Here is a 27,021-nt window from a genome sequence, read left to right on the forward strand (position 1 = left end):
GGTAGAGCAAATCTTTTTCAATTTAGCAATAATCTACAAGCTATGTAAGAGGACACATGTATTGCGCTATCAAGTACAACTTTCTGGGTGGACTAGGTACCATTCCACTCTTTTCTACGATTGGTACAATGTGCCATTATTGTTTTTTATTTTAAAATGCTAAGTTTGGCGTATTGACTACACTGTTATAGTTTTTACTTGTGTTGTGTTGGCTTAGATGCTCCTAATTTTTTTTTTTTTACCTCCTTCCACCTCCACTATACGGCCTTTTATTTTATTTAAACACTGGCTTTATTAAATTAATACAAATACACCTTGTAGTACAAGTTGTACCGCCCGACTGAGTTAAGTAATGTTTATAAGCTTGGATGTAGTGTTCTGTTGTGTGAAATCTTTTCGTTTGCTGCTGTAGCCAATCTTCAGTGTGGTCTTGTGTTGAGACGCATTAACTCTACAGCAGTTCCACTCCGCAGAGAAAACACATTTTCTAAATAGCCATGCCCCTATGTCCACTTTTGGAAGTATTTTGGAAAAGAAAAACGCATCGTAACGTCGCGCAAGTCCCTTTCTTCCGAGGCTGTCAAAACAGTGGTATAGAAAATTTGAAAATATCTGAATATTCTTTACATCTAGATTTGAAACACACACTTTACTATTAATGGTTTTCTCTGTTATTTTGCCACGGTTCTTGCATAACAAATCACAAACTCGTTTAATTGAATGGAAAGTATTTTCGAAATCACATTAAGCTGCTAATTATACACTGTGAAATAAATTGAGCGGTTTGGCTGCACAGTTAAACTGAGCAAAACGTTCTCAGTATCTGCCACGTTTCAATAGAAAATAAAGGTTGGGTATAGTTCTATAATGTTTAAAATGACATGTTTAACTTTGTGTGTGGATGGTTGGAATGTAGCAGCAAGTCCAAATTGTTTTGGTTTTCTTTCGGACCACGATTTGTATTCACATAAATGTTTCCATTAGCGGATTTAAATAACGCTTGTTATAAGGTACGTTTAGTCTTTTAATGACAGTATAATGCAGTCATACTTAAATGAACCGCTATTTAATTTGTGTATTGCGATAGCTACAGTATCTTTACCTTGTGCACAGGATGTTAACAGCCCTTCTAATAATGATACAATACTTATGAAAGTGAAGTGTCACGTACATATCGCAGTGGAGTACATTTACCAGTAATGGGCAATGGCCGCTAAAAAGCTGTTGGGGTAGCGCTTTGGTTTCCTTGACGGATGCTGGTTTACATGTTTGCTTTAATTAATGCACCTGGTCATTAAATCCCAGTGCTCCCAAATACATATTTTGTTCAGCCGCTGTCTCCTTCCTCAGCCTGCAGGAGTGTTTACATGTGTGACTGGAGTCCCTGTTTGTGACAGTCTTTGGCGTAGAAGGCGCCCAGATGGTTGCTTTTCGACGGGAGACACTCACGGCAGAGCGATGCTCGATCACTTAACAGGAAGACGGCAGGGAATGGCAGAAATGCAAATACACGGAACCAAGCCAAAGCTCGCATTTTTAGGCATGGTGGCAGGAAAGGTGTGCCGGGTGTTCGTGACCAGCTCGAAGCAAATGAGAACTGTTGCTATCGCATGTAATCGCCTACGAACATGGCAGAGGGAGGGAGTGGGCAGGGGGGAGGCATTACACCGATGTCAGCAACATCCTCTCAGTATTGGGAAGCCGAAAACAATAAGACTGGCTAGGTGCATCTTTCGCCTTTACCCCAGCAGGAGTGGTGGGGCATCGAAGGCACACCTCCCTGCCGACCTAGGGGGGGACCAGCTTTGAGAGATAGGGTGAGTTGAGAATGCAGCAGAATTCCACATTTTGCGAGGGTGGTGGGCTGAAGCAGGACAGGCTGCCCGAACGGCCATTACAAGCGTGTGGACGGAGCTGCATATGAAACAAGGAATGCGCGTGAGAGAGAGGGGGAGCAGGAGGTGAGCCCGGGAGTGGTGCGTGCGTGCGCAATCTGCTCATTTTCAAGCACTGCACTCGTGCTTGTGGCACGCCCCTGCTCGCTTGCGCAAGGTGAATGCTGCCACAAGCACGAGTGTGTGCTTAAAAAATTAGCTAGCGACGGCTAAAGGACCTCCTATGCAGCACATGCGCGCTGCATAGGCGAGACCTATAAAGGGCTTGCGTGGCCTCACCTCTATCTATCGGCCTTTAAGCCTCATTGATAGTTCCTAAAAGCTCCTTGCCAGGGTAATTTTGGGCAGACTACAAGACTGGATGACTGCCACAGAGATATTGACCCCATTACTAGTTGGCTTTAGAGAACACACAAGTACAATTGAGCAGGTATTTCGACTTCAGTTGCTGTACTAAAAGACTGTTCAATTAGGGGCGGGCGCCTCTAAATGGTCTTCATAGAACTACGGTCCGCATTTGATCTTATTTCTCAATCCAACCTCTGGCAGATTTTGGCTGATACTGGGGTCCCAGGTCACCTACTGGATATGATTAAGAGATTCCACTGCAATAACTTTGCACTAGTAAGATGTGGGTGAGAGGGAAATGGCAGATCCATTCCTAGATAACAGAGGGGTTAGGCAGGGCTGCATTCTTGCACCCACCTTATTATCGCTGTTTTTTAATGACCTGGTTACCTTTGTGGAGCATGGTGACTCAGACGTCCCACGTCTTGTAAACATCAGGGTTCCTGCCCTGATGTTTGCGGATGATACGCTACTACTTTCTAAATCACCTATTGGGTTACAGAGAATCCTTAACCGTTTCAACCTCTTTTACAAGTTAAGGGGCTTAGACATTAATAGTGAGAGAACCAAATATATGCTCTTTAACCCAAGTCACTCTACCCACTCTACTCCCATAATGAGAGGAGCTCCCTTGGAGCGCGTATACATCTTTGTTTACTTGGGCGTTACCCTTCAGAGTATTTTGACTGGCAAACTCACATTTCAAAGTGCAGACTCAAACTAGAGCAAACATCTAGGGGGACAGGGAAAACGCATATAGGTTCAGAATTTTGCCCAATCTCCACGGCACGGCAAATTCATAACAGTCAAGTCCTAGGAACTGCCTTGTATGGCGTAGAGCTATGGGGCCATAGGGAGGTGACCTCTATGGTTGCAGTCAAAAGCCGCTTCATACATCAATTGACTGGTCTTCCCATTAGTACACCACTACTGCCCCTGTGGTAGGACCTAGGGCTAAGAAGCATTGACAGGACTAGTTAAAGGCAAATCTTGTACTGGAGAATGCTCTGGACTATGCCGGAGCTTCATGTATACCAGTGAGGCTTACCAGAGGATCTACTTATGCCAGAAGCAGGCATATAAAAACAACTGTCACTAGGATTGGGCTGGAGAGAATTTGGAATATTTCAGGAGGCGGCCAGCCTGACCCCTTAGGAGAGCGTATTGGCAGCATAAGCAGAGCATAATGCATACCCAGTCTAGCCTAGGTCCCTTGACGTCTAACTTTTTAATGACGAAAGTGGGTTTTGAAGCGGAGAGATTCCTGGATGACATAGAACCAGTAACTGCCAGGAAGCTCTATCTACAATTCAAGCATGGCACTATACCACGCCTTTCTTTTACAGCGAGTTGGGGGCGTGACCCTGGGCCAAGTGACAGACAATGCCCTTTTTGTATCAATTCGAAATATTCATTAGAACATGTTCTACTCTTCTGCCACACTTTCCAATGTATTAGGGGAAAATGGATTCTACCACTCTGTTGGAACATAGGGGTCAGGGACTATAGAGGCGCTTTGGTAATTTTAAAGGCTGATTCAAATCAGTGTATAGTATTCTCAAATTTTGCTGACCATGACGAGTATTAGGAGGAGAAACATGTCCTAATGTGTGCAGTAAGGATTCTTAAGTATACAATAATCTCAGCTTATTATTTTTAAATCTTTTATATGTAGAAGTCTAGAACAAATCCCAGATCATTGCAACAGCATTTGTTTGGTTTAGAATTTTAATACATATTTATTGTCATTTATATATTGGTTTTTACAACTGTATGGGTATGTTTTATGCACTTTGATGGCAATTTGCCGAATAAAGTTTTCTGAATCTGAAATACACAGAATAGTCAATGACACTGCAGCCACTGACTTTTGAAAACACACCACGTGAATAAGAAAAATCCTGCAATGCACGTTTATTGCATATGCCAAGCTGCATGTGTAATATGTGGGAAATCTGTATTAAGGCTCATGTGTAAGACATGTCTGACCTGTATCAAGGTGCATGTATAAGATACTCTTTGCCTGATTTGACAACCTTGTTCTTTCAGAGCCTAAACAGAGCCTCCACTTACTCAGAGCTGACTGTAGATGTCACACTGCATTCACATCAATATCTAAAATTAAGGCCCACTATGAAGCTGTATCTAGACCGGGGGCTGGGGTACCAGGAGACTCCTGTCTGAGCTACACATCATACAAAGATCCCACTTACTAAATGCGGACCTTAAACATCACACAGTATGTGCATAAACTATTTAAATTAAGGACATCATCTGTTGTTAACAAGCACTCATTCATTCAAGGAACACATTGAGGCCGTTATCTAGACCGGGGTGTGGGAGCATCCGAGTTCCAGCTAGAGCTCCAGGTCTGGGAGAAGTATATAAGCAAGCCCTAACTTACTAAAGACCACATTAGAACCTCTGAGTACTTCCAGAAATATCTGGAATTATAGTACACACTGAAGCTGTTGTCCAGACAGGGGTATTAGGGTACCATCAGAGTCCACCTAGAGCTCCAGGTCTGGGAGTATTATGTTGGCCAACCCTAACTCTTAAGCCCATTAGTTATAACCTAACAAGCTGTTGGTGGCCGTATGATCTCTATTGCCCCTCAGCACCAAGAAACTATGTGCGCTCTATATATACTGTATCACATAACTTACGGAAGCGTGAATGAGAACATCGCTGAGTACTTCCACAAACATCTGGAGTTAAAGTACATACTGAAGTGGTTATCTAGGTTATCTGGATTAGGGTACCATCAGAGTCCCCCTAGAGCTCTAGGTCTGGAGTGGTAGATAAAGGGTGGATTTCAAGAATACAAGCAGGGAGGCAGACGTGGGGGATCTAGAGGACGAGGATTAGATTGAGGCCCTGAGGGCACCTAGGTCAGTGGCCTTTGTGGCCAGACTAGGGATGATCCAGTTTAAATACCTCCACAGGGTCGATTTCACATGCCACAGACTATGGTGGATGGGGGGTGATTGCTTCCCTGGCATGTCTTTGATGCAGCGCGGAGGATGGAATATTCTTTTTTTAAATTGAAAAAAAAGAAAACTGTATTGTATTTTCTGCCATAGAGATGGAACATTCAAACAACACGGTATGGGGTTGCACTGCATTGGACCGGGTCTGATGCAGGATGACATCTTGCCTGGGCAGGGTCATGACCGGGTCAGTTCCAATGGACATGAAACTTACTCTCCTCCATATCGCTCACTGAAACATTAGGCAGTAACAGATACAAGCTGTCACTATCTTATCTGGGTCGGATTCTAGCAAAACGAGATATAGGGAGAGAGTGGAAGAACACGGCCCCCGTCCTTGGCAGTGTGGGATAACAAGGGATGAACCACCGTATGGGCTTGGGGGTGGCGGTGTGCAAAGCTCGAGACTGTCCACAGAAACATGGCAAGATATGGCAGGTGTGGGCGGATTACAGGGGCATTGAGTTAGAAACTATGTTCTATGCAACAAATTATGAAATTCTAATGTTTATGGGATGAGAATGGATTGAGAGGGAGTGGAACACGTGATCTAGTTCCTAGAATTGTTGTGCATCCTGCTGCTAGAATGTGAGTAGAGGCTGGGGTGGGGCTGAGCGTACAGGTGTTTGCTTATGTCTTTTTCTTTTTGTATGTCGGCCTTCCAAGCCGTGGTTAGAATTCAAAATCAATAAAATTGGTAAAAAAATAAAAAATAAAAAAAAAATAGCTCTCCCTCTGAATCTGCTGGTGGTTCCATGAGCAGGCAATGATGAAGGAATGGCGACTGAATAGAGGCGGTTACAGTACAGGTCAGAGAAATAGGATTGTCTTTTGTGATATTAACAGACCATGGACGAGGACGAGGGGCAGCTGCCATAGCCTGGCAATGGAAGATACCAGTGGCTGCCAGTAAACTGGACGGTGCTTCTCACAGAAGATGGGTTGTCTGTAAAGTAAGCCAAAAAGGATACAGGAGATGTGCGATGTGCCTGTAATGTATGCCAGCAGAGCGCCCCACAACTGTGATACTTCGATAAACATTTAGATCCAAGGTCTAGAGAGCGGAGAAGCACCCTAAAAGTGTAGTAGAGCCACTGGGAATCATAAGAGAACAAAGTAAAGTCACAGACAGGAACAGAAGCCGATCCTGCACCCTTACTCTGCATGTGTAGCACAGCCACTTAGAGGCACGAGCGAACAAAGTAAAGTCACACGCAAAGCAGTAGATCCCTTACTCTTTGGGCCTATAATAGTGGACTCTTGGTCGGTGGCTGAGGAAAGATTGACCCCAAGGTCACCGGTCCCCATTTAAGGAACTTGAAGTGCTCGTAGCTGTTACACATAGTTTACACACTGCAGCACTGGGGACATTTTCTAAGTTGTTGAAATGCCTGCTCTTCATGTCACTCCTAGCAACTGGAACAAAAACAAGGTGATGGATGGAATGCTTGAACTGATCTCACCCACTGGCAATCACTCTGGCCAAATCCCAATCCATTGTTTTGCGCCCACCACACCACCTCAGTTTGGACACAGCCATATGCAAATCAGTCTTGACCCTGTGCCTCATGGGAACAGTCCAGCCCGAACTGCCAAGCCAGGTCCTCCCTGAACCGAAACACAAGCAACCCAGGACTAGTTTTGCCTTTATTATGGGCCCTTCAGCCAGGTATGGCTTGATCCCAGTGGCTGATGAGCCCATAACTGGGGTGAAAACGGTCCTGGGTTGCTTGTGTTCCGGTTCAGAGAGGGCATGGCTTGGCAGTTTGAGCTGGACTGTTCCTATTGGAGCAGGATCAAGACCAATGGCTGGGTCCAAACTGAGGTGGCATGGTGTGCAAAATGACGACGTATTGGGGTGCGGTTCCCGTGTGATTACCGGTGTCTGAGATTAATTCAAGCATTCCATCCATCATTGTTTTGTGTAATTACTGTGTCCCCTTAAGTGGGACGGTTATGCCCAGACATGGGCCCCGTGCACACTGTGTCACTGGAACTAAACTCTACGTGGCTGATGAGCCCATACCTAGGGTGAAACAGGTCCTGGGTTGCTTGTGTTCCGGTTCAGAGAGGACCTGGCCTGGCAGTTCGGGCTGGACTGTTCCTATTGGAGCAGGGTCATGACTGATTTTGGATATGGCTGGGCCAAACTGAGGTGGCAAGGTGTGCAAAATAACCATGGATTGTGATGCGGTCCCGAGAGATTACGAGTGGCTGAGATTAATTCAAGTATTGCATCCATCATTGTTTTGTGTACTTATTGTGTCACTCTTAGCAACTGGGCATGCTTCTCAGAGGGCATCTACTAGAGAACCAGCTCCTCAGTCAAGTAGACTTGCCACACAAGCTGTTGCTAGGATCCTGTCCTTGGGATGTTGCCATGAAGCAGAAGCTACCTTTACACCCATGAGACGCAGAGCAAGTGTCAGCACTAGGAGAAGACAGCACAAGCCCACATTACATCTGCCTGAGCCTCCAAGTGGCAATACAGAGGACGGAATCTACTCCAATAAGTAACTATGTTTTACCAAAAATGAAGACAAACATTATAGACAGCTGGATTTCAGACCTGCTACGTCATTAAATCAGTAACAATACTGTCTTGGACAACAGGAAACAAGCAAGGCACCCGTTTACTCCAGCTTCAACACATCAGAAAGATGCAGTTTTACAAGACCTGAAGTGTGTAGCAACATTAAACCCGCAAGTCATCATATGCCTCATTCAGCTGTGTGTTTTTGAAAAGGGACAAATGGTACAAGTCATCATAGGTCATGTCTGATGCTGGCCTTATCTCACGAACACCCAGTGACAGCAGGCAATGACCCAACATCCACAGAGCGGCTTCCCTGAGAGGCCGGCCACCATGGAGCAGCAACACCTGGCAATCAGCTGGATCCAACACCAGTGACGTTCACAGTGGGCTTGGAACAGTCTACTCTGGGAGTAGCGCCTGGCACAGAACCACCTTCCCTTAGGAGCTGACATACAATACTGTTCAGAAACAACGCTTCAGCAGTTATCCTGACTCCAGTCATTTTGTACTTCTCTTTTTTTAGAACAGAACAAGTGCCCCGAAGCGGTTATTAGATGGCACGTGGCACTACGCAAACCTTCCTAATGAATTTATCAATGAAAGGTTTCTGAAAAGGCTCAAGTGAGAATTGACTGTGCCACCATCAAGCATTACTGGGAAGATTACAGAGCACGGCTCAGCCAGACGAAGCTAAACAGTAGTCCGTGTAAACAGCAACACACACCGTAACTATGTCAGCACCATGGTACCCAGGACACTGGAGCCCTGGACACAGCAGAGGCTGCTAATCTCCTGGGCAAGCGTGACCAGGCAAGCACTGACCTGAGGGCTGAACCGGTGAGTCAGTGGGCTCCGAAGTCCTTAGATGTGTGTCTGGGCGCACACGGTCCTGAGGTTTGAAAGAGTGAGTGACTGGGGGCAGAAAGACTAAGGGACAAGGGCCTGAAAGACTGAGGGACTGCGATCTAAGGGACTGGGGTCCGAGGACCTTAAGTGTGTGTCTTCCTGGGCACACACTGACCTGAGGGGTGAACTAGAGTGGCTGGATTCTGAAGGCCCTAGGTGTGTGTTTGGGCATGTACGGTGCTGATGTCTGAAAGACTGGTCTGAAAGAGTGAGTGACTGGGGTCTGAGGCCCTTAAGTGGGAGTGTTCCTAGGCACACACTGACCTGTGTACAGAACCAGCGTGTAACTGGGCTCTGAAAGCCCTAGGTGTGTGACTGGGCATGCACAGTCCTGATGTCAGAAAGACTGAGGGACTGGGGTCTGAAACAGTGAGGGACTGGGGTTTAAGAACCTTAAGTATGTATGTTCCATGGCACATACTGACCCGAGGGCTTAACCTGCTGGGCTCTGTAGGCCCTAGTTGTGTGTCTGGGTATGCACGGGCATGATGTCTGAAAGACTCGAGGGACTGGGGTTTGTAAGAGTAACTGGGGTTTGAGGACCTCAAGTCTGTGTCTGTGTTATTTTTGCACTCCCTGGGTACGGCGAAGCACTTGGTGAAGTAGCTCTATAGTTTACTGTCTGAGATGACTCAAACCTTTGTCAAGGCTGCGACGGCAGTGGGAGCCAGTTTTGGATCGGGGAAATCTTGGACTGGAATAGAGTTCTGGCTTACCCAAGACAGTGCAAAAACCAAAGGAAGTGATGGACGGAGTGTTGAACATTGCAAGCACTCACCCCCAGTCATCTGATCTGGGTTTAATCCATCACCGTTCTTTAGCCCACTCTGCCACCCCAGTTCAGACATGGCCATATGCAAATCAGTCTGACCCTGTGCCTCATGGGAACAGTCCAGCCCGAACTGCCAAGCCATGTCTTCCCTGGACCGAAAACAAGCTTCCTAGGACCGGTTTCTGGCATTTCAGCCGTCTTCAGCCAGGCTTGCTTGAATCCAGTGGCAAAGTGAGCAAGGTACTCACGTCTGAGCATACCCTGCCAACTTATGGCGAACAAAGCAAAAACCAAAGGAAGTGATGGACGGAGTGTTGAACATTGCAAGCACTCACCCCCAGTCATCTGATCTGGGTTTAATCCATCACCGTTCTTTAGCCCACTCTGCCACCCCAGTTCAGACATGGCCATATGCAAATCAGTCTGACCCTGTGCCTCATGGGAACAGTCCAGCCCGAACTGCCAAGCCATGTCTTCCCTGGACCGAAAACAAGCTTCCTAGGACCGGTTTCTGGCATTTCAGCCGTCTTCAGCCAGGCTTGCTTGAATCCAGTGGCAAAGTGAGCAAGGGACTCACGTCTGAGCATACCCTGCCAACTTATGGCGAACAAAGCAAAAACCAAAGGAAGTGATGGACGGAGTGTTGAACATTGCAAGCACTCACCCCCAGTCATCTGATCTGGGTTTAATCCATCACCGTTCTTTAGCCCACTCTGCCACCCCAGTTCAGACATGGCCATATGCAAATCAGTCTGACCCTGTGCCTCATGGGAACAGTCCAGCCCGAACTGCCAAGCCATGTCTTCCCTGGACCGAAAACAAGCTTCCTAGGACCGGTTTCTGGCATTTCAGCCGTCTTCAGCCAGGCTTGCTTGAATCCAGTGGCAAAGTGAGCAAGGGACTCACGTCTGAGCATACCCTGCCAACTTATGGCGAACAAAGCAAAAACCAAAGGAAGTGATGGACGGAGTGTTGAACATTGCAAGCACTCACCCCCAGTCATCTGATCTGGGTTTAATCCATCACCGTTCTTTAGCCCACTCTGCCACCCCAGTTCAGACATGGCCATATGCAAATCAGTCTGACCCTGTGCCTCATGGGAACAGTCCAGCCCGAACTGCCAAGCCATGTCTTCCCTGGACCGAAAACATGGCGAACCAAGCCTGGCTGAAGACGGCTGAAATGCCAGAAACCGGTCCTAGGAAGCTTGTTTCCGGTCCAGGGAAGACAAGGCTTGGCAGTTCGGGCTGGACTGTTCCCATGAGGCACAGGGTCAGACTGATTTGCATATGGCCATGTCTAAACTGGGGTGGCAGAGTGGGCTAAAGAACGGTGATGGATTAAACCCAGATCAGTTGACTGGGGGTGAGTGCTTGCAATGTTCAACACTCCGTCCATCATTTCCTTTGGTTTTTGCTTTGTTCGCCATAAGTTGGCATGGTATGCTCAGACGTGAGTACCTTGCTCACTTTGCCACTGGATTCAAGCAAGCCTGGCTGAAGACGGTTGAAATGCCAGAAACCGGTCCTAGGAAGCTTGTTTACGGTCCAGGGAAGACATGGCTTGGCAGTTCGGGCTGGACTGTTCCCATGAGGCACAGGGTCAGACTGATTTGCATATGGCCATGTCTGAACTGGGGTGGCAGAGTGGGCTAAAGAACGGTGATGGATTAAACCCAGATCAGTTGACTGGGGGTGAGTGCTTGCAATGTTCAACACTCCGTCCATCATTTCCTTTGGTTTTTGCTTTACCCAAGACAGTCTCAAGAAACACAAGATTAAAGTACGCACATTTCAACTATTTACATATGACCTACATGACACCCCACAAAATGCAGGTTGCCTATGGTGGCGAACCATGCAGTTGCCTGAGGTGCGATTATAGTGATGCAGATTTTGTACACATGACCTGGGCATGTATCGTGTGAAGTCGGCTTTGGGACACGGTATTAGTGGGGGTGGGTGCCGCATTGGGACACACACTTGACTCCACTGTTGAGATTTGCCTGGTAGGACTTTTTCCTCGACCACCCAAACGGAAGGTTGGGAATAGGTTTATTGACCTCGCCTTGGTCCTGGCCAGAAGGAGGATAGCAATGGCCTGGATGTCCATTGGTGGGCCCACGGTGGGGGCTCGGTGAGAGATGTAACTGAGTGGGCTGGGGCAGAGGGACGGGTCCTATTTAAAGAGGAATCACGGAGAAAAAGACAGTGCCCCATAGCAGAGCAATGGAGGGAGGTCCTTCATACCTGGGAACACACTGAATGCGATCCAGTAGACGATAATGAAAGCCAGGGTGAGATACGGGCAGGTGAGGTCACACACCCGTAGATAGGATGACCCGTGGGGGGAGAAAGCCCCTGCTGTGCTGTGATCTCGAGAATGGGAGGGACACTACAGGAGAAGTCTAGCATAACTTTCAATTGGAATGGGATATAGGAGACGCCTGCCCTGTCCCCGCCACCACCCCGGGCCCCCTCAAACACAAACATGACCAGACTGGGAAAGCTTTCAGACAAGTACACTGTACGACGCGAAACCCGGACCCCACTCACTCCATGCACAGCACCCACTTAGATCATTTCTAGAGTGTCATTTTTATTTGGGCCACCCTGCACTAGTTCGCTGAAAGTTAATTCAGTTGAATTCTATACAGAAGGCATCCCCTCAGATCCTCTGTTCGAACGAGGTTAGGTCCTTTAAAAAAACCATGGCTACACAAAGATTAGATAGCGCATTGCACTGGCAAACACACCTATAGTTCATTCAAAGACAATGAGCTTCACAGATACCTCACACATTGCGTCTGCTGTACATGTTAGGTAACATGCAATGGAGGGAATGGATAAATACCAGACACCTGAGGATGTCTATTATCTGTACAATAGGTTTTGATTAGGAGGGTGACATATGCAATGCTGTAAATGCACTTGTGTCTAACTGCTATTATACTTAATGCCAATAAAAATATGTTTTGGAAAAAGTGTGTTCCTGTCCACAAACTGACCTGGGGGCTGAAACTGTGAGTGACTGAGCTCTGAAGGCCCCAGGTGAGTGTCTGGGCATGCACGCTCCAGAGGTCTGAAAACTGGTCTGAGCGACTGGGGTCAGAGGCCCTTAAGTGTGTATGTGTGTGTGTCCCTGGGCACACACTAACCTGAGAGCTGAACGGGTGAGTGACTGGGCTCGGAAGGCCCTAAGTGTGTGTTTAGGCATGCATGATGCTGATGTCTGAAAGACTGAGAGACTGGGGTCTGAGGACCTTAAGTGTGTGTGTTCCTGGTCACACACTGACCTGAGTGACTGGGCTCTGAATGACCCAGGTGTGTGTCTGGGCATGCTCGGTCCTGATGTTTGAAAGACTGAGGGACTGAGGACTGAAAGAGTGAGTGACTGGTGTCACAGGACCTTAAGAGCGTATTCCTGGGCACACACTGGCCTGGGGGGTGAACCGACGAGTGATTGTGCCCTGAGAATAATCGAATTCTCATCAGGCACATGATACACCCACTCTGTCTTTACCATTCATGGGGGTTCACGCTTGCATTAGTCTGTATAATTATAATTCTACCGCTTCCCACAGGTTTACCCCCCACTGCCATGTGTCATTACCGACCCGCATCCCCCATTCATGCACAATCCACGCCCCGACAGCCATACCTTTCTTCTGCCTCACCCCCATCTTTATTTCCAGGCCTCGTGTATCCTTAGTTCGAGCACCAAGCTGCATTTACTCCTTCTCAACTTCAATCAATTTCTGGAGCATCATGAAAGGTGAAACTACCACACCCATGAACGAATTCCTGTCCCGAACGTAACACTTTTTTTACGTTTTTTTTTTATACCACAGGAATGTACCCAAGAGCATTAGCGCACTTTACAAGAGCATCAAATTATATTACACAAGATCAGAGTCACTTTTTTAAGGCGCAGGGAGATTAAGTGATTTGCCCAGGATCACAAGATGTTGAGCCAGCACCAGGAGTCTAACTGGTTGCCCTATCGGTTCCACATCAGCAGCGGGGCTGTGTATGTTCAGGACACAGCTCATCTAGTCCTAGCTGTAATGACCTAATTCTCAATTCGGGCTGGACTGTTCCCATGAGGCACAGGGTCAGACTGATTTGCATATGGCCACGTCTGAACTGGGGTGGCAGAGTGGGCTAAAGAACGGTGATGGATTAAACCCAGATCAGTTGACTGGGGGTGAGTGCTTGCAATGTTCAACACTCCGTCCATCATTTCCTTTGGTTTTGGCTAATTCTCACTAAAGCACTACTGAGTAACACACAAAATCTGCAAACATAAAATCCACAGATAACTTACTACATTATCTTTAGAAAACTACTCAGAAGTTAACTGTTCCCCACCATACTCAAATATAAATATTCAGCTTATCTCTCTGCATAAAAGCATATATTTGGACTATAGATGTGTACCTACATATGGGAATTGCTTTGTATAAGCGTGTATAATAATTATATTTATAAATCTATAGATATGTGTTAGTTATGCTTAACAAATGTATATATTACTTATGGTTATATTGTTCTATGTTTAACATGTATAGGCCCACTACTTAACTAAGTATTTTTTTAGCAGAACTCTATCTACTATTGCTTCACTATTAAATCAAAAAATAATAATAAATTAAAATAAAGTACAGCAACACTTGGTAGTCTGAGTTTATTAAATACAACTTAAATCTACATAAATTCCCTTAATTTCTAATGCTTTAATCCTCCTGAGGCTTGAGCCGGGAGCATATTTGTTTCATTACCCGATTCGCCGCATTATTAAAAATCGCCTGATACCGTCTTATTTCTTTTGCGTACTGGCACAGTCTGTAAAATACTTTCAGCGCATTTCACTTACCTATTCACCCAGGAGGGTGTCTGGGGAATCCCGGGGGCCCGCAGCTGACAGACACGGCCACCATTTCGGGAGTGGGCAGGGTTGCGGGCTAGTCTCCACCCACCCGGAAGTAAGGTATTTAATGCTAGATGGCGCAAACGCGCAGCAGGCGCGCCGAAGGCAAGCCAGTCAGCGCCCGACCGGGTCCACGGGCCAGGACCCCTGCACCTCCTATGCCGGATCGTATCCATTACACTAGCGCATAGCTCCAACAGCTCTACAGGGTACCTACAGCTCAATGTTATCACCAGATTCAGTGTGACAAACTGGTGAAGAGCTGCTTACACTGCCCGTTCACACTCTCTCCCCTGACTGCCACACCCTCTGCAGGTACAGGCCTCTACAAACTGTTCCTACTTAACTGCAGATCCATGTCTAATCACAGTATTGAGATCTCAATGATGTTACAGGACCTTGCGCCAGATGTCCTGTTTTTAACAGAAACCTGGCTCAATTCCAGCTCAGAGCCAGACATTGTGGAAACACTCCCTCAGGGATATTTAATACAGAGGGTGGACAGATCAATAGGCAAGGGTGGAGGAGTCGTGATTCTCTACAAAGACCATCTCACCTGTCGCCTACTTGGAAACCCTCTCACAGATTGTGAGAATGTGCATTTTTCAATCGAATTCTCCCCTCTCGGTCTCTGGCATCCTGATCTATCGTCCCCCAGGAGCGGAAGGCTCCTTTTGCAAAGCATTGGTAGACACTGCTATTAACCTAGCCAGCACGTCCGCCAACTTCACCCTTCTCGGCGATTTTAATATGCACTTCGACGATCCGAAAGCAGTAACAGCCGTCGAATTAGTGCAAGACCTTGCGACCCTGCAGCTGTCGCAAAAGGTTCTGCACGCCACCCACATCCAAGGACACTGCCTTGACCCTGTGTTCCCCAATCTGGAGAACCTTACAGGAGATGACCCCATCCCCATTCCTTGGTCTGATCACCTCCTTATTCCCCTTTCATGGTACCCCAGGATCTCTAACTCCCATGCCCAACCTTTACTGACCTGGAGTCGGCCTTGGTCTAAGCTCCATCTAGACAAATGGACTCAAGAACTGGAAAAGGCCAGACCAGCACCAGATTCCCGTCCAGTTGCAGGTAGCAAGGATTTCTGCAGCTGGATTGAAACTCATTAAATCAGGTCCTGCCTAAAACTTTGATTAAGAAAAAAAATGGTTCTTATAAATCCCCTTGGTACTCCGCGGAATTGCGTGCTCTTAAGCAACGCTGCAAAGTACATGAAAGAAGTTGGAGGAAAGACTTCTCTGCCAGCAAGAAAAGCGATTATAGAAGTGCCGTCTGCAAATACAGAGCAGAAATTAAAAAGGCACAAGCATCTTTCTATGAGAAAAAAATCCTTCTGGCATCGAACTCCCCAAGAGAGACCATCCTCATTATTAAGAAACTTATTAAAACCCCAGCTCCACCTATTGCCCCTGATACGTCAAGCCAACTATGCAATAAACAAGCAGAGTTTTTTAGCACTAAAATTCATAACATTCTGAAACTGCTGCCCCAAGTCGAGGACGAACTCGACGATCAATGCTCTACTCACCCTAGTCACCTGCTGGAGTCTTCCCCCCCCCCCCCCCCCCTTTCCCAAGAAACCCTTTTGACTCTGATCTCGCGGGTGAAAAGTGACTCACCGAGGGACCCTGCACCCATGAACATTTTGGAAAAGGTAGCACATATAGTTGCCCCTACTGTTGCAAATGTGATTAATACCTCCCTTAACACAGGAGTAGTACCCCTAATTGGAAAAGGGCAATGGTAAAGTCATTGTTGAAAAAGCCCAATCTGGATCCGGTGGATTTGGGGAATTACCGCCCCATCTCCCTCCTTCCTGGGATCGCCAAAGAGACCGAAAAACACGTTAATTATACACTCTCCAACTCCCTGGAATCCCATAGCCTTCTGCACCACTCCCAAATCGGATTCCGCCCACGACAGAGCACGGAAACCGCTCTATTAGCCGTAGTAGAGGAAAGTAAAAAGATCATGGACACCAGAGCGCCCACTGTGGATTACTCCTGTGGATGAACTACCTCGTAGCACAGATACTGTTGGGGTGACTGTTGTACAGTTGTGATCAGTTTGGTGGGGTGATCACTGCACTACGTCCTGATTTGGCTGGAGGGCAGAGTACTGGGGAAGGGGATTGACTGCATTTTGTTCTGTGCCCTAATAAAGTCTGTTTAAAATTTTTTTTTAAAAATCATGGACACTAGAGGATCGGCAGCCATCATCCTTCTCGACCTGAGCGCAGCATTTGATACGGTAAACTATCGCATCCTTATCCACCGTCTCAAAAAAATAGGATTAGCTGCCACGGCCCTGAAATGGCTTTGCTCCTTCCTAGAGGGTCGTCTCTTTCAGGTCTTTGAAGGAGATGTGAGCTCACTACCCCTGCCTCTGGTATGCGGCGTCCACCAGGGCTCATCATTAAGTCCGACTCTTTTTAATATATATATGGCCCCTTTGGCAGCAGTCATTGCCCCATTTGGAATCCAAATGGTAACTTACGCCGAAGACACCCAACTGGTCGTGGCTGTCAATCAAGCAACACATCAGACTAAGGCCCTTTACTTATGCCTAACTGAGGTCTCTAAGCGGACGAGCGCCTCCCAGTCGAAGCTCAACGGGGATAAGACAGATCATGATGTTGGGCAACCCCGCCCCAGCAATACTGGAGTCCCTGTGGCCAGCATGCACGGGCCCAACCCCAGCTCCCAAAACTGAAATAAAGAGCCTGGGCATCTGGCTTGATCAAAACCTGACATTCAAGGTGCAGGCAAGAAAGACAGTTGCCACCTGTTTCGGCCTGCTCAGAATGGCTAGGAAAGTGCTTCCCCTTCTTCCTCCACAAACCAAGAAAGTCCTAATTCAATCATTAATACTTTCAAGGATTGATTACGGCAATGCACTTTATCTGGGAGCCCCGACGGCAGTCACAACCAAACTACAAGCGGCCCAAAACTGCGCAGCCAGACTGCTGCTGGATGTACCCAATCGCATCACAGCCAAACCTGCCATTCGCTCCCTTCACTGGTTGCCGGTGAAGGAAAGAGTAAATTTCAAAGCCCTCTGTATCGTTCATGAGTCCCTTCAGGGGAAAGGACCCCCATTATTTTCATCCATGATTTACCCATATAAAGCTAACAGGAAACTCCGGTCGAACGACCTCCACCTTGTGGCGGTCCCCAGAGTTAAGAGGGCCAGAAGCGGTGGTAGTCTCTTTTCTCTTAATGCTGCCAAACTATGGAATGCATTGCCACTCCAGCTCCGGAGGAAATCCAACCACTTAGTCTTTCGAAGACAATTCAAAACTATTCTGTTCCCCCAAGTCACCCTATCTCTATCTGATTAGGCATGCCAAGCGCTGGGAGGCCTCCGGGTAGCAAACCTCCGGGTAGCCAAGCGCTATAGAAGTGCCCTTTCAAATATATATATATATCTCACATAGAACGCTTCCAACTACTTGACCAGTTCCAATCTGGCTTCCGTCACGGTCGTAGTACAGAATCCGCCATCACTCACATTGTTGATGATGCGCTCAAAATGCTGGATCAGAACGACTATTGCCTTCTAACCCTCCTCGACCCATCGTCAGCTTTTGTAACAGTCAAACATGACTGCTTACTCGACCTACTGCAACATAGGATGGGGTTTTCAGAGCCCGTCCTTAATTGTTTTGCATTTTTTCTCCACAATAGATCTCAAAGATTCAAGGTCAACTAATCTCTTTCTAACCCTTCCTCAGTCAATCTCGGGGTTCCACAAGGGTCCACACTCTCTCAAACTCTCTTCAACCTGTTCATGGAGCCTCTAACTGAAACCTTAGTACTATCCAATATCCACTATCATATGTACGCCGACGTTACCCAATTGTACCTGAAAGTCTCCTCCCCTGATATCAGCGCCCTCAACACTACCCTACTGAAAGCCCAAAACTGGTTAACTCTAAAATCATCTGAAACTTAATGCTCTGAAAACTGAATTTCTTATAATCGCCCCACCCAACCATGCTCCTGTTTTCTTTGAATGGATGAATCAGCTAACAGCTCTTAACTGCATACCACATACCACTGACTCCACGAGTTCCTTGGGCATAATGCTCAACAAGAGCCTGAACATTCAGAAGCATATTGCAACCCTCACAAAGGGAGCCAATTTCCAAACAAGCATCCTAAGGAAAATTTCACATTTTCTCCCCCCCACACCAAATGACTTCAAATCCGTGGTGCAATCTCTGGTGATCTCCAAGTTGGACTACGGTAGTGCAACCCTCTGAACTCCCGAGATCGAAGATGGCCCCACTCAGGGCCTCTCTTAATTCTGCAGCTAGACTCATCACTGGTTCAAAAAGATACCACCATATTACACTGGAGCTTTAAACCCTAAATTGGCTCCCTTATGAAGAAAGGATACGACTAAAAATTGCTTGAATGACTCATAAAGCCTTACACTACAACACCACACTATACCTTGTACAGAAACTTGTACTATCTGGTGGCTCCAGGTCCTCCAGAAGTGCCAGCACCCTTGTGCTGAAGCCGCAGAAATTCCGTAAATCAAAAACCTATGATCGAGCCTCCTCAGATATCGCCCGGAGAATTTGGAACTCCCTACCTCCAGAAATCAGGACGATCCCTTCTACTATTAACTTCAAAAAGGAAGTTAAATTGCTTCTGATGAACTCATTTTTGCCTTGAATACCCATGCCTTATACGCACTCAAAGACTTTGTCTCCTCTCTGGTTTTACGTGTCTTTCCTTTTATTGTATAGTTTGGATGCACTTTTGTACTCATTTTATGCTCAGTTTTCCCCCAGCCACTCCTTCAGGACCTTGTAACATGCTTCGTTTAGTCTTGTTCCTTTATTCTCCATGCCTTAGACTGTTTATGTATGCCCGCCAACTTCCCCTCGAGCCGGCCTCCCTTGAACCTCTCACCATCCTGATTGACGCCGATACGGGGGCACATATTGTTTCCAAGCTGTACAGGGCGTGCGCGGCGCGGGTCCCCTGTGCGGATGATCGTGCGCGGGAGGAGTGGGGGACAGACCTTGGTAGGCCTATCACGGACGAACAATGGACGGCATGTTGCAAGGTCACCGACACAGTGTCATTGAATAGCCGTCACAAACTCCTACATTATAAATTCCTACGCCGTTGGTATATGACCCCGGTTAGACTCCACGCCATTGATCCCGCGCGGCCGCACGCCTGCTGGAAATGCGCTGCACCACATGCCGATTTTGCACACATGGCCTGGACGTGTCCGAGACTGCAGACATTCTGGGCTCAGGTTCACAAGATCCTAGAAGAGATGCTAGGGCTTACACTCATTCCCACTCCTGAGGTCGCACTGCTGGGTTATACGGTCAATTTCCCAAAGAATGTCCGTAAACTGGCCTCTCTAGGGCTTCTTCTGGCCAAGCGGGAGATAGCAAAGCACTGGGGGAGGAAGACAGCTCCCACGTCCAAGACATGGCTTACAGCCATGGCTTTCTGCAGCACGAATAGCGAGATCTACTCTAGTCTCCTCCCAACGATAGCGCGTCCTAGGGACATCTGGGGCCCTTATAAAACATACATTGCAGGCTTGCCTGACTCGACCCCGCCATCCCCGAATCCCGGAATAGCTCCCACTGGAGTGGGGTAGGTCGTGCCAACCCACTATTACGAAGATGTAGGGGTCCTGCTGGGGTGTCGACGCGGGGATATTGAGCTCCTGGGGTCGGGTACTGTACACCGCGTGGCGTTTTCCCATGTTAGAAATGAGGGCAGGGGAGGGGGACGTCTTTAGTACCCTGGAGACAGCTCACGGGTCAGGGATCCCCCTGGTTCGGGTTCGGGCAGGTGTTGATGATGGATTGGCAGATGGGGTCTTGTTGTCGGTTGCATTCATGGTGTGGTATTGTTTATTTCAGGACCGGAAATGTCACAATGCTGCTACTGATTGGTTATTTGTGTATCGCACAGCCGCAAAATCTGTATTATTTGATTTGTCCAATTTCAATAAAAACTTTAAAAAAAAAAAAAAATGTATGCCCGCCAACAGAGTTTGCCTGCCCTCGCACTCCAGACCACTCTGTTGTTTGATTGTTAGATCTCCTCTCTTTTTCGCTCACCTGTAAAGTGCTCAGATACCCTCATGAGTCTTGTTTGCGCTATATAAAACGTTTAAAATAAATATATACCTTCTATGTACTTATGTATCTTTATATTTGTTACTTTATATCCAATTCAGCATCATCAATGCACTTCCCGATAGCTCTATAAACATATCCTCTACCTCCACTCTCGGACTCATCCCAAACCCCATTCTACTAATATGATCCCCAAAATGACACTTTCTAGACACTTCCCTTCTCTATCTCTTCTTGCATCATCTAATACCTCTTTTACTATTCAGATCTCCCAAACAAGCTTTTCCAAACTCTTCCCTGACTATTTCTCACCACCTCCCCTCTACTCATCCCTACCCTCCTCCTACTGCTATGAGCGCCAACATAAAAAACAAACTTTCTAGACCCTTCTCTCTTCTATCCCTACCCTATCCTCTTCAATCCAACTAACAGACCAACATGACCGCCGCTCAAATTAATTTCATATTTCCCTATACTAATTCCCCACTAATCCTGCTTGGGTTCCGGAGTAGCGTGCAACCCCCTAAAAAGTGGTTCAACACCTCATAAGGGGTAGCAAGCACTATATAAATGCAAACCCTTTCCTCTTCTTTCCCTCCACTATCCTTTTTCAATCCAAATAAACTCACATGTCCACCGCTCAAATTAATTTAATTTCTCCCTATACTAATTCACCACAAATCCTTTTTGGGTACCAGAGTAGCATGCTACTCACCCAAAAGGGCTGTGCAGACCACTGGCGCAGCGGGGTCATGTACGTCCAGGACATAGCAGACCAATGGCGCAGACGGGCTCTGTATGTTCAGGACACGGCAGACCGCTGGTGCAGCGGGGCTGTGTACGTCCAGGACACGTCAGACCGCTGGCGCAGCTGGGCTGTGTACGTCCAGGACACGGCAGACCGCTGGCGCAGCTGGGCTGTGTACGTCCAGGACACGGCAGACCGCTGGCGCAGCTGGGGGGCTGTGTACGTTCAGGACACAGCAGACCACTGGCGCAGCGGGGCTATATATATCCAGGATGCGGCAGACCACTGGCGCAGCGGGCTGTGTGCGTCCAGGACGCAGCAGACCACTGGTACAGCAGGGCCATGTGCGTCCAGGACGCGGCAGACCACTGGCGCAGCGGGCCTTGTATGTCGAGGATGCGGCAGATCACTGGGGCACTGTACGTCCAGGACGCGCCAGACCACTGTCGCAGCAGAGCCGTGCAGACAACTGGCATAGCGGGCCGTGTACATCCAGGACACAGCAGACCCCTGGCGCAGCAGAGCTACATATGTCCAGGAAACGGCACACCACTGATGCAGCGGGCTGTGTACGTTCAGGACACCACAGACCGCAGGTGCAGCAGGGCTGTGTACGTCCAGGACACAGCAGCCCACTGGAACAATGGGGCTGTGTACGTCCAGGAGACAGCAGACCTCTGGAACAGCGGGGCTGTGTACGTCCAGGACGCAGCAGACCACTGGCGCAGCAGGGTCATGTGCGTCCAGGACGCGACAGACCACTGGCGCAGCGGGCCGTGTATGTCAAGAATGCGGCAGATCCCTGGGGCACTGTACGTCCAGGACACAGCAGACCACTGGTGCAGCGGGGATACGTATGTTCAGGACACGACACACCACTGGCACAGCGGGGCTATGTATGTCCAGGACATGGCAGACCAATGATGCAGCAGGGCAAATGTACGTCCACGACACAGCAGACCACTGATGCTGCGGGCCGTGTTGTCCATTACATGGAGGAGCACTGGCACAGCGGGCCCATGTACGTCCCGGACATGGCAGACCACTGGTGCAGTGGGCTGTGTACGTCCAGGACAAGACAAACCACTGGTGCTAGGGGGCTGTATACGTCCAAAACACAGCAGACCACTGGCACAGCCAGACTGGGAACAGCAACCAGCTCTGGCAGAATACTGCTCAACCTGCCCCAGGAGTGGGGGGGGTCCGGGGGGTAAGTATGCAAGTGAGAAGCACCGCTCCCGCTTTTGTTACAGGGGGCTGATATTGCAGCACGGCTGCAAAACCGGCCCCCAGTAGCAAAACCCGCCCCCACCCCTCCAACCCACCAGGGAAGCACCCAGGGCCCACTACGGCCAGTCCGGCCCGGACCACTGGTGCAGCGGGCCGTGAACGTCCAGAATACAGTAGACCCCTGGAGCAGCAGGTCTTGTAAGTCTAGTACATGGCAGACCACTAGCACATCGGGCCCGTGTACGCTGGTCTGGCGAGACTTTTTGAAGGCTCCAAAAAGTGCTACCAGGCCAGCCTAGAGCTACAGTGCATGTGCGCGGGCGCCATGCTTTTCCGCGATTACTTTCACTTTCGCGCCCGCACGGCCGCTTTGATGTTTGATCGCGATCGCTTTCGCGGCCGAACGGCATAGCCAATAGGTCTCGCTTTTGGGACCTTATAAGTATTTAGTTATGCAACTGTTGCATGGCTAAACACTTATAAGGTCCCAAAGGCGAGACCTATTGGCTATGCCAGTGCTGGTTATATTTTGGGTCACCAAACTTGTAAAGCAGACCACAAGTCCTCAGACTCCACAGGTCTTTGTCATAGCCGTTAGCTGCCGACCCCAAGTAGTAAAATCTGGTGTCACCCAAATAACATTCTATAGTTCTTAATCTGAAAAGCTTAACACGCTTTTCAGTTTAGGATCAAGACAGTTTGTCCAACCTGGAGTTGTAACTACACATCGTGCCTTCTTATTAGGATTTGTGAAGCGCTTTCTGTCATTATTATGGCATACAGAGGCTCTGGTAATCGGAGCACCCTTTTTCTGCGACTGGTGTTTAGGGGTAACGTAGATGGGTCAGTGCTAAAGGGTAGCCGGTGGCCACCCATTTTTGGGGAAAGGCCTCTTCTGTATAGCTCCATGACTCATTTATCCACTCTGTCCCCAAATAGCTGCTGCTCAGGAGAAGCATAGGAGCTATGCAGGTAGAGTAGGAGTTTCCACAACACAAAATGCAGAAGGGGAGGTATGAAGACGTAGACATTTCACCTTGCGGTTCCAAGTGATATTATAGTCAACCTGAACTTCGCTCGTGCAAGATGTGACCGGGCACCAGTCAGTGGAAAACAACTGTAAATACCTAGTCTCCTACAATTCTTTACTGAATACTTTATAGGAGGGTACTAGAGAGGAAATCCAACAAACAGATTTTTTTTTATTCCACATTTTATTGACCTTGGCTTCGAGATCTGCCGCAAAATTAGTTGGGATCTCTCTGTGCCTCTCCCACTTACTCCTACCTCTCACTGAGTGGTTACTGCCAATAAGAGCATGTGCCATAAATATGAACAAGCTTAGAAGGGTCGTGCCCCACTTCTAACCAGTGACTCTGCAGTAGCACAGCTAACACATTCTATTAAGGCTTGTAACTAAAAAAATATATATTTTAAAAACATTTCCAATTCCTCAACTAAGAAAACCTGTTTACACTGCTCAAAATATAAGTGACTCTTCTTCGTGTATAAAATGTCTACATTTAAACCTCTACACTCCGATGCGCTGGGATAATTGAATTAAATTATGCTGAACAGTCGAGTGTCAGTGAATGCCAGACAGCCTATCTTGAAGGCAGTCGTACTAGCAGAGTTGAGCATTAGCTTGTAAAGTTCGGAGTTGTCCGCACATTGGTAGATGAAGACACAAACGGAGGGGCATGCAAGAATGGGTGTGCCGGGATCTGTTTAAGTCGGACGATGTGTTGTACAAATATTTCAGTGTTGGAGACAGACTTGATTGGAGAGGCCTGAAAGCTGGCAGCAAAACTTCTGTGATCATGAGGTCAAAGTACAACCTTTCCTTCTCCCCAGTCTCTATAAACCCTGTGTCTCTGCTTCCGAAGTCTCTGACAGGGATACACCTTATATATGCACTCCCAGGTGTCACACTAATGCCCCTCCTCTGCCAGGGGTGCACCTTATATATGCCCCGCCAAGTGTCACAGTAATGCTTCTCTCCCAGGGTTGCACCTTATAAAAGCACCCCCAGGTGTCACAGGAATGCCCCTCCTCTGCCAGGGGTGCACCTTATATATGCCCCGCCAGGTGTCACAGTAATGCTTCTCTCCCAGGGTTGCACCTTATAAAAGCACCCCCCAGGTGTCACAGGAATGCCCCTCCTCTGCCAGGGGTGCACCTTATATATGCCCCGCCAGGTGTCACAGTAATGCTTCTCTCCCAGGGGTGCACCTTATAAAAGCACCCCCAGGTGTCACAGGAATACCCCTCCTCTACCAGGGGTGCACCTTATATATCCACCCCCAGGTGTCACAGCAATGCCTCTCTTCTCCAAAGGGTGCACCTTATATCTGCCCCTAGGTGTCACAGTAATGCCCCTGCTCTCTCCAAGGGGTGTACCTTCCAACCTACCCTCTGGTGTCACCAGTTGCTCGAATGTCCTGACCCCAGGTGTCACGGCACTGCCCTCTCCCAGGGATGCATTTTGTATCTGCACCCCAGGGGTCGCAGCAATGTCCCTCAGGTGTCATGGTGATGCCCCTTATCTCCCACAGATCCACCAACCCTACCACCCCCTGGTGCCATGGTACAGCCTCCACCCCCTGCACCTCATACCTGCCCCTAGGTGTCACAGTAATGTCCCCGCCCCTCTCCCAGGGATGCACCAGTACACCCCTGGTGTCCTGGCGATGCCCCTTCTCTCCCACAGATCCACCTTCTACCCCTCCCCCGTGGTGTCAAGGCATAACCTCCTCCTGTCCTACGAATACACAGTATATCCCCCCCTTCCCACTCAAGCACATCCATCCCCTACGTTACAGTACAGCCCCACCCGCTGCATTGTATACCCTGGCCCATGGCATACGACACCCCCACCCCAAGGAACCACAGTGCTGCCCACCCTAGCCCGTGCCATAGGACCCCTCTCTAGGCACCCCTCGCCCCCTGTCCCCACAGGTCTCCCTGACCCAGGGTCACAGCGCAGCCCGCCCCCCGGACCCACCTTCTTGTCCCAGATCTGCAGCGGCTTGCTGCCGATGCTGTAGAGGATGGAGAGGAAGCCGCTCTGGAAGGTGTTCTTGAACATGGCGCCGGCTGCCGGGCGGGGGGGTCTCTGCGGCTGCTCGCGGTGGGCTCTCCTGCTCCCCGGATGTGCCTGCCGCGGCGCGTGCTGCCTCTCGCTGGCCTGCCCTCGCGCTCTGACTCCGACTGCGCTCGCTCCGCGCCGTGCGCCGCCCCCCAGTTGCTATGGCTCCGGCGCGAGTCCCTGGCTGCGGCCTTGTGTTTACACACACCGGCCTCCCGCGCGCCGTCACCTGGGCGACAGAACGCAGTGGAACCGGACAGAGGGGGGGCGTGCACCACACTGACAAGCGCCTCCAGGAGACACAAAGGAGGGACTATTGCAGGCCGACCATAAACACAAAAGAGAGACGTCCGCTCAAACTGCTAGTTGTGGTGCTGTACTTTAGCTCGGTGTCAACCCGCTACATTGACACAAAGAAGGGACTACACCGGCTTAAACACAAAGTACGGACTATTGTAACTATGGTGACTGGGAGTATTCCTAGTTTTTAATGCCCAGAGCTGTGCCTTCAGGTCAACACTCTCTCCCAATTCAAAATTACTACTTTTCAACCCGCCCTAAAAAAACTTGGGGAATTTAATAACTTTCCCCAAAATATACCAGGTCTAGGGTTACAATAGTAAATTACCCTTCTGGAATATTTGGGGTAAAGTTGCTCTTACTTCAAATATACTAGTACTTGAGTTAGAAAAGTAAATGTGACCTTCTAGCGTCTCCCACTGCTGCCCGAAGGCGTAATTCTATGTCCGGACCGGAGGCTCCGATTATGCTTTTCATTTCTTTGCTCTTTATTAACAATAGCCAATAAAAACACTTAACTCATAAAAACGACAAAACCCATGTGCACCAAGTGCCCTATAACCATAGAGACTGTAATGTTGCTATTTCTGCTTGGACATTAACACCACCAGGAGTAAGGAAATAACTTGAAATATACTTTATTTCAGTATAGCGGGAGAGCGCCGGGAAAGACACGACCTCGCAGTCTACAATTCGCCTCGCGCATGCGCATTCGCCCGTCTTAGCGCGTCCTCGCGCACTACGTCACCACGTAGCGCGTAAGGACTAGAGCGCAACACTACATATCTCCCTTCTTTTATTTAAACAAAGATTTGTGGTCCATAAAGTCCCTCGGGTCGCTTAGCTACCCTCTAGTTCAAACTCTCGGAAGTGGCTGGGTCTTACTACCACTCTGCCCGCTCTAGTGCGCCTTACCGGAGTGGAGGAATCTTCTTGGGTACCTTCCTCTGCGGGGCTTCCCGCTTTGCATCTCGGTGCGTTCAGTTCCTCTCTCCTTGGGGTTCTACTCTCCTCTCCACTCTGTTCCTCGATCTCAGGTGTTACTTGCTCTCCATGCTCCTCGCTGCTTTCTTCTACTCTCCTGTATTTCTCTACAGCTGCGTTACTTCCTTCATTTTCTCTTGGGCTTATGTCTTGTA

The 27,021-nt window shown here is 48.5% G+C and overlaps 1 protein-coding gene across 1 annotated transcript in view; it reads right to left on the reverse strand.

Moving 5' to 3' along the window:
• The window catches only part of LOC146830121 (cilia- and flagella-associated protein 20), a 46,301-nt gene extending 20,404 nt beyond the window's left edge, over positions 1-25,897 (reverse strand). The window contains exon 1 of the mRNA XM_085604345.1: positions 25,499-25,897. Within this exon, the coding sequence (XP_085460471.1) occupies positions 25,499-25,582 (84 nt within the window). The 5' untranslated portion in view covers positions 25,583-25,897. The remainder of the gene's footprint in view (positions 1-25,498) is intronic.
• Positions 25,898-27,021: the final 1,124 nt, after the last annotated feature.

Source organism: Triturus cristatus, chromosome 5_1 (genome assembly GCF_964204655.1).
Source record: "Triturus cristatus chromosome 5_1, aTriCri1.1, whole genome shotgun sequence".
In the NCBI taxonomy this organism is placed as follows: domain Eukaryota; kingdom Metazoa; phylum Chordata; class Amphibia; order Caudata; family Salamandridae; genus Triturus; species Triturus cristatus.